Below are 8,937 nucleotides of genomic sequence, written 5' to 3'. Positions count from 1 at the left end.
ACCATACTTGTTTAATTTGTATGCTGAGCAAATAATACGAGAAGCTGGGTTCTATGAAGAAAAACATGAAGTCAGGATTGGTGGAAGACTCATTAACAACCTGCAATATGCTGATGATACAACCTTGCTTGCTGAAAGTGAAGAGGACTTGAAACATATACTTATGAAGATCACAGACTACATTTCAATGTTAAGAAAACAAAAATCCTCACCACTGGACCAATAAACAGCATTCTTATCAATGGAGAAGAGATTGACGTTGTCAAGAACTTCATTCTTCTTGGATGAACTGTCAACACTCGCGGAGGCAGCAGTTAAGAGATCAGAAGACGTATTGCATTGGGCAAATCTGCTGCACGGGAACTTTTTAAAGTACTGAAGAGCAGAGATGTCAGCTTGAGGACTAAGGTGTGCCTGACCCAAGCCAAGGTATTTTCAGTAACCTCATATGGATGTGAAAGCTGGACAGTGAATAAGGAGGATCGTAGAAGAATTGATGCCTTTGAGTTGTGGTTTTGGAAGAGAATACTGATAAAGTGCCATGGACTGCCAAAAGAACGAATAGATCTGTTTTGGAAGGAGTACCAGAGTACTCCTTGGAGACCAAGATGGCTAAACTTCGTCTCTCCAACTTTGGACACATTGTCCGGAGAGAACAGTCACTGGAGAAGGATGTCTTGCTGGGTAAGGTGGAGGGTCAGAGAAAAAAAGGAAGACTCTCAACAAGATGGATCAGCCAAGTGGCATCATTGATGGCGTCAAGTGTGGCAGCAGTAGTGAGGTTGGCCCAGGATCGGACATTATTTCGTTCTGCTGTGCATGGGGTTGCTGAGTCGGTTCCGACTTGATGGCACCTGACAACAACAACAAAAGCGATTCTACAACTTGCCCAGTGAAATAGGCCTCATGCAAAGCCTTTACAGAGTATAGGACCTTAGGTGGAATCCTAAGTCCCATCCACAACAATGTGAGGAGAGACATTCCCACCAGAAAGGACAAGCAGACCGGAACAGTTACAGTGACAGAAGATACATCTTCATGATGAACCTGACCTATTCCAGAGCGGTAGTTACTCTAAATACCAACAGAGGGAAAGAGTCTTCACATCAAGTATCAATGCTATCCGCTCTGTGTACAGGGTAGATAAGGACTGGCAACTTAGACATTGGCTATCTAAAATGTGGGGGCAATAAAGGCATGAAGTGACTGGCTTACAAGGTTTCAAGAGGGAGCTTAGTTTAAAAGTGTGGGGGGAAAGAAAGAGTCTTCACTGAATAGCTATCAACTTGTCTAGATGGGTCTGGTGAAAGGAGATGGGGATAAGGTTCGTAAGATTCAGTAGTGAATAACTGTTATCATGGCTAATTGTGACTGTCACACTTGTAAAGGTTACAGTTTTGTAACAAAAAAAGGGCAGTGGTTAATCTTACAATCCAGAAACAGAGGACCCTAAGACCATCAAGAGAGGAATGCGGGAACTTATCCATAGAAGCAACAGCACCAGAGATGGAGGCAGAGATGGGGTCATGGAGAGGGGGAACGGCTGAGGACTCTAGATTCATCAACTAAGTAAGAAGAGAAGGACTAAGAACTGGTGGCCAGGAGCAGACTTGCAGAATGTGCCCTTTGGAGATGTAAATTATTATATATGCCTGAGTGGGTTTTTTGTTTGTGTGTTTTTTTAAAAAAAAAACTAAAGTGGATAGAGAGAAATACTTTTAACTGATGGTATATGGAGATTATAATCAATGTAATGAAACAAGTTATATGAACTGCTGAATGTGAAACTGATGATGTGCCCTGTAAGCGTTCACTCAATCCACAATAAAAACCTTAATTTAGAAAAAGAAAAAGAAAACCCTAGGGAGCAGTTCTACACTTTAACACGTAGGTTCACTATGAGTCAGTATTAACTTGAGGCAATGGTTTTGGTTTGCTTTTGTTATTGTTAGGTGTCTCCAAGTTGGCTCTAACAGAATGAAACAGTGCCCAGTCCTGCACCATTCTCGCAATTGTTATGTTTGAGCCCATTGCTGCTGCCACTGTGCCAATCCATTTGGTTGGGGGTCTTCCTCTTTTATGCTGACCCTCTACTTTACTAAGCATGATGTCCTTCTCCAGGGACTGGTTCCTCCTGATGGCATATCAGAAATATTACAAATGAAGTCTTACCATCTAGCTTCTAAGGAACAGCCTGGCTTTACCTCTTCCAAGACATATCTGTTTGTTCTTCTAGTATTTAATGGTACTTTCAATATTCTTCTTCAACACCATAACTCAAATATGTCAATTCTTTTATGATCTTCTTGATTCACTGTCCAACTTTCACAGGCATATGAACCATGCCTTGGGTGAGGAGAACCTTAGTTCTCAAACTGCTATCACTGCTCTTGAACACTTCAAAGAGCAGCAGATTTGTCTAAAGCAATACCTCTTTGATTTCTTGACAGGGGCTCCTATGTGTGTTGACTGTGGAACCAGGCTTTCTTCAGCTCTAGCATGAACTTTCATATGAGCTTTTGATGGTCTGTTCTACAGTCTGTATCTGGTCTTGTTTTGGCTGACAATATTGTGCTTTTTCACTGTCTACTCCCACTGATGTAGCCAGCTTGATTTCTTTGTATTCCATCTAATGAGGCCCATGTATGTGTACAGTAACCTTTTACATTGTTTAAAAGAAAAAGTATTTGCCATTAATAAGTTAATGGTCTTGTAAAATGATATCATGTCATCTCCAGCATCACCAACACCATATTTTCCAACTCTGATCCTTCCTCTTTTATTTCCAATCTTTGCATTCCAATCATTAGTAGATATCAACACATCTTGATTACATGTTTATTCAACTTCAGACTGAAGAAGTTGGTAGAATTCTTTAATTCATAATTTCATTATCACTGGCTTTAATGATTGGTGAATATATTTGAATAATAGTATTATTAACAGGTCTTCCTCATAGACAGATTGGTATTATCCTATCACAGGTAACATTGAACTTCAAGATAGATCTACTTCTTCACTATGCATGTGATGCCATCCTCGTTTGTCATCCCCTGCACAGTAAACCACGTGATTGTCAGATTCCAAATGGCCAGTATCAGTACATTTCAGCCAAGTACATCGATATTATGTGTTCCATTTCATTTTTTACTACTTCTAATTTTCCTAGATTCATACTTTGTATATTTCATGTTCTGATTATTAATGGATATTTGCAAGTATTTCTCCTCATTTTGACTTGTGCTGTATCAGCAAAAGAAAGTCCAGAAAGCTTTACTCCATTTACATCTTCATGGCCAATTCTACTTTGAGGATGCAGTTCTTTCCCAGTCATATTTTGAGTACCTTCCAATTTTAGGGGCTCTTGTTCCAGCACTATATCTACTGTTACTGTTCTGCTGTGATTCCTAAGGTTTACAGTAGCTAAATATTTACTAGCCTGTCTCTCCTTCCTAGTCTGTCTTATTCTGTTAGCTCAACTGACACCTGTCCACCATGGGTAACCCTTTGGTATTTAAAATACCTGTGGTATAGCTTCCAGAATCACAGCAACACACAAGCCACCTTAGTACATCAAACAGACAAAGGAGTGGTTACAAGGCAGTTTTTTTACAGGGTAGCCTGGTATTTGACTTATACCAAAATGATTAACAAGGCATTCTTAAAATTACATAACAGTTCCTAATGGAGACGCATGTACAATTTTAGATGATTTACCTGCGTCCTCGTACTAGCAATCTTGAGACTTTCCCTAGTAATTCAACTGCCTGTCGTAAGCGTTCCTCATTCTGATGGAATCAAAGGCAAGAAGTGTTGGTTATTTTAATTAGGAATCTCTTAAAAACATTCTAAGTACACGAAGAAAGCAAATAATTCAAACTTACTTCAAACACATTCGCTGTCTGTTGATATAACTGTACAGCCTTTTCTGGATCCACGTTTTCTATAAGCCTGAATTAGAGAAGAAAAATTGACTTATATGAGAAATAGAAACTTGGATATCTAAGGATTTTATTCAAATTAAGATACATGGCTTTTATTCTGAGCATTTTGATTCTATCTCCATTTCTACATACTCACTTCCCAGCTCGTTCTAAAGCCATGGCTGCTGTGTCTGGGGTGCCATTTTCCAAGTACATCATGCTAGCTTTCTCGATCAGCTGAACAGCCTCTGGTAGTTTATGCATCTCCTTTTGGCCAAAACAAAACACACAAAAAAATAGTATGAATCAGAAAATGTATAACTTAAATGGAAAACAATCTGAAATTCTATTATTTTATCCTTAATTAATGAAAATACATTTTGCTGCCATTAGCTACTATAGAGTCGGCCCCCAACTTCTGGTGACAACAGGCACAACAGAACAAAACACTGCTGTGTGCCCTCTGGTTAGTTGTTGATAGAAGTGTTGTGATCCAAACATAGGGTTTATATAAGCTGATTTTGGGAAGTAGACTGTAAGTCCTTTCTTTCTTGTCTTAGTCTGGGAGCTCTGTTGAAACTTTTTCAGCATCACAGCAACATAAAAGCCTCCACTTAGAGATGGGAGGTAGCTACTTAGGATATGTACTGGATAGGAAATGTGAGATACCTGTACAGCAGGCACTGAACCACCACTGTCCCTTATAAACATTATAAAACAATAACTAATGTTTAAAATGAGGTACCTTCTTCATGTGGTCACTGCCAAGCAAGCTTTAATTTAACCAAACCAAAAATATATTAATTTCTACACATCTCATCATTACTTTACTGTTTCAGGAAAATGAAACAACAAAAGTGATAATCTTGCTCTTTACTGTTTTGGTAAGCATGTAAAATTCTTTAGACATTCAGAGATCCCCTAATATAGACAAACTCACTGCCACAAAGTTGATTCTGGCTCATAGCAACTCTGTAGGACAGAGTAGACCAACCCTACAATGTTTCCAATGCTATGATCTTTACAGAAACCAACCACTACAGCTCCCACTGGTGGGTTTTAACTGCTGACCTTTCAGTTAGCAGCTGGGCACTTAACCAGGGCTCATAAGATTTACAAAGCCTTTGTCAAAGACTGCAAACCCATAGCCCAAGCGCTATATTTCAGTTCCAAGTGTATTCTGCTTGAACCAAAAATTACTTTAAAATCAGATGCCTATGCAGAAATTCTGTTTTATGGCTTCTCGGAAAAATACCAAAAGCTGTGATAGCAGTAGGCTTCACGACCACATGGCAACACTGAGCTGGGCCTATAGCAGCTTTCTCCTTTAGCATCTGGTCTCCTAGGTCTGGCTTCATTCCTGCAGCCCTGCTGCCTCACACACCATGGCCTGCCACATTTCCTTCCAGTTACTCCCCTGTGCCTAAGTTCACCTGAGTCTCAACTTTATTCTGGGTAATCAACAGAATCAATTCCGTATTTTATACTACAGGTTTCAGCATCTTGTGCTACTAGTATCTAGTATCTCCAAATCAAATATTTCAACAAATATTTTTATCATTTAAAAGATAGTTACATTTTAAAGTAGGTGCCATCATGACATTTCATAGACTATTTTCAAATATGCCTATTAAATATCTCATTAAGTTGACAATTTGATTATAACATCCCTAATAAAACTGCTGGCCTCATTGTTACTACTGAGATTAAAATACAAGGTGACCTTTTTTTTCAGTTTTTATTGTGAACTGAGTGATAGTCTACATGGCAGAACATCAGCTTTACAACATCATTTCATTGCAAGATTACAATCTTCTCCGTGCAGCATCATTCAACAGTATTTGCTTCCATTCCCTCTGTTTTTCTTTTCTGGTGGGGGGAGATGTACACAAAACACTCAGGAATATATTATAATTTAAAACAACCAAAGGACACAGTCTGTACTCAGTCCTTCTCTTTCCATGAGTCTAGAGTCCTCAGCTCAAACTCTATGTTCCATCTCTGCCTCCATCTCTGGTGTCGCCGTTTCTCTGGACAAGGTCCTGCATTCCACTTATGCTCTTCTCTCTTGATGGTCCTAGAGTCCTCTGTTTCTGGACTGTAAGATTAACTAACCCCCCCCCCCCCCATGTTTGTTACAAAACTGTAACCTTTACAAGTGTGACAGTCACAATTAGCCATGATAACAGCTATTCACTACTGAATCTTATGAACCTTATCCCCATCTCTTTTCACCAGACCCATCTAGACATGATGAAAACTATTCAGTGGGGACTCTACCTTCCACCACACACTGTGAAACTAAAATCCCTCTTGAAAACTTGTAAGCCAGTCATTTCACGTCTTTATTGCCCCCTCATTTTAGGAAGCCAATGTCTGAGTTGCCCATCCCTATCTACCCTGTATGTAGAGGGGACAGGATTGACTGATACTTGATGTGAAAACTCCTTCCTTCTCAGTTGGTATTTTGAGCTACTACATCCATAAGTTTAGGTCAAGTTCATCAAATTGTATCAATTTACACTCATTTCCTTTATCCAAAATTGTGGTTTTGTTTTTGTTTTTTAAATCTTCCTCTAGTCGAGTTCTAACTATCATGCCACTGAGGATAGGTCAAATGGGTACTGTCTTCAAGTTTGGGCATTCTTGTGCATCTCCCCTCACTTCATATCAGCTGGATATTTCACTCTCAGCTCTAGCCCTGTATGGCTATGTCCTTGTCCATGGGCTCAGAAGTCCCCAGGTCTCACCACACTTCGGACCAACCAGCCCTTTCTCTTCTTTCTCTCATCTCCAGGTAAACAGGAGTATAAGGTGACTTTTATTATTTAACTTTGGTGACTAACAATAAAACATATTAAAACATGTCCTATGAAGTAAACGTTGCTATCATTTACTCAAAGGAAATTGTTACAACTTGACAGCATTTAACAATAACCTGAGTATAGCCAGAAATATGAAAAGTGGAATCCACACATTAGTCATACTATTCCAGTCAAAGAAAATCAAAGTTAATCTAGCAAAAGCACCTAAGCCTTCTGCTCTCTTTGCTGCCACTCATTATTTGTAAAACAAGCAAAACCTATGGATATTAAAAAACAAACAAACAAAACATATTTTTCTACATTAAGATGTCCTGGTTACAATAATGTGCCCCGTTTCCTTCATCAAATTCTCTCTCATCTAAAAGACGCACAGAATATACCATAGGGTCTAGTAAGTATTACTTCAGATAGGAAGCTTTTCAACTACAACTAAAATGAACTTTTCTTTAATGGTTTGCAGTTCACTTATTTTATTTATGGAACAGTTGTGACTAGACAGCAAAATTACTGACCTTCAACATCATGCCAGCTTGCTCATAAGCTCTGCAAATAGAATATAGTTTCTGTGGTTAATCATAATTGAACAGGGGAGGAGAAACATGCTACTACTTGTACAGGAAGTTATTTCAAATAAGAATAGTTCAAGAACAGTGTATTACTTGTGATTTATATTACAATACAAATTTTTCTTTCTTTCTTTTTTTTGAGAAGGGGAGGATTACTCCATGGGAACATCAGACATTTGAGTTAAAGGGATTTTATTTTGAAAATGCAAAATTAAGGGTCAACAAAGATTAAATGACTTTCATTAGACAAATCTAAATCCAAGTTTTAAAACAAGTACTCTTGACAAAAATTGAAGAGTGCTTCCTACTTCTCTTCAACAGGTACTGTTAACTAATGAGACAGAAGGAAAATAAGAGATTCTAGCTTATTTGATTTTTCAGAAGCTATTCCAGAAAATGGTCCTAAAAATACTATACTAAGTTTAATTTAAATGCTGCATATTTCCAATCTGGTTCTAAGATTTACTAGTCATGAAAGTGACTATTTAATTAAATCAATACAAAATAATGCAATAATTAAGAATTTATAACTTGGAAGAAAACTATAGTATATTTATAAACTATATAAAATAAGCTATAGAAAATATCAACTTTTAAAACAATTTGTAAATACATGATATCATGGAGAATACTTACTTGGCAGCATGAAAAAGACTAAATGGACGCCACAAAGTTAAAAAATTAAGGAAAACAACACAAAACAAAACCCAACAATTTCTAGAGATCTCTGGTAGCATAGTAGTTACGAAATGGGCTGCGAACTGCAAGGTCAGCAGTTTGAAACTACCAGCTATTCCACGGGAGAAAGATGAGGCGTTCTGCTCCTGTAAAGATTTACAGCCTCAGAAACCCTGTACAAGGGCGCTATGAGTCGGAACCAACTCCATGGCAAATAACCATCACCACCAAAGAAAAGACAAAGTTAACTAAATCGCTACCCAGTTGGTTCCAAAAGAGAAACCCTACAAACAAGTAAAGCAAAAATAATGTATTGCGTATTGATGTCTTACATATAATAAAAACACCAACACAACACCCAATAGATTTTAAACTATTTCTATTATGCATTAATCTGGAAAGTTTAATCAAAATGGAAGGTTATTAGAACTATAATTTGCAAGTGAGATAAAATAAACAAATAATAGTCAACATATTTTTTAAATGTCTTAAAAAATGTATTGTTCTAAATGACATGTAAGTCTTATTTCAAATACCTGTAGAAGACTATGTTTTAAATGAAATCTATATAGCAATTTATATATTTCAAATATTTGTGCTACATCTTCACCAGTCATTGACAGATTTCTCTTACTTCATTCCAAATAAAACCGTCATCAAGCAAACTCAGAGACAAATAAGTCTGTTCAAATTCCCAAAAGGAGCTCTACAAACCAATATGAAACAAATGATTAAACCTTACTACAAATGCTTCTCTGAAGTACTGAACTGCATAATTTTTTTAGTCATTTTAGAATTTAAAATCAGTGGTTACGAATCAGGCTGTGAACCTTAAGGTCAGCGGTTCAAAACTACCAGCTGCTCTGCGGGAGAAAGATGAGGCTTTCTACTCCCGTAAAGATTTACACCCTCGGAAACCCTGTACAGGGTCGCTATGGGTCGGAA

General features: G+C 37.8%; 1 protein-coding gene across 1 annotated transcript in view; it reads right to left on the bottom strand.

Moving 5' to 3' along the window:
- Positions 1-8,937, bottom strand: part of NAPG (N-ethylmaleimide-sensitive factor attachment protein, gamma) — a 39,323-nt gene that overhangs the window by 21,663 nt on the left and 8,723 nt on the right. Inside the window, exons 4-8 of the mRNA XM_006868689.1 lie at positions 7,951-7,968; positions 7,261-7,291; positions 4,081-4,190; positions 3,885-3,951; positions 3,718-3,788 (exon numbers count right to left, since the gene is read on the bottom strand). Of these exons, the coding sequence (XP_006868751.1) occupies positions 3,718-3,788; positions 3,885-3,951; positions 4,081-4,190; positions 7,261-7,291; positions 7,951-7,968 (297 nt within the window). The remainder of the gene's footprint in view (positions 1-3,717; positions 3,789-3,884; positions 3,952-4,080; positions 4,191-7,260; positions 7,292-7,950; positions 7,969-8,937) is intronic.

Source organism: Chrysochloris asiatica, unplaced genomic scaffold (genome assembly GCF_000296735.1).
Source record: "Chrysochloris asiatica unplaced genomic scaffold, ChrAsi1.0 scaffold00122, whole genome shotgun sequence".
NCBI classification, from domain to species: Eukaryota; Metazoa; Chordata; class Mammalia; order Afrosoricida; family Chrysochloridae; genus Chrysochloris; species Chrysochloris asiatica.
The sequence above is the reverse complement of the archived record's forward strand: the minus strand, read 5'-3'. Positions and strand labels throughout refer to the sequence as shown.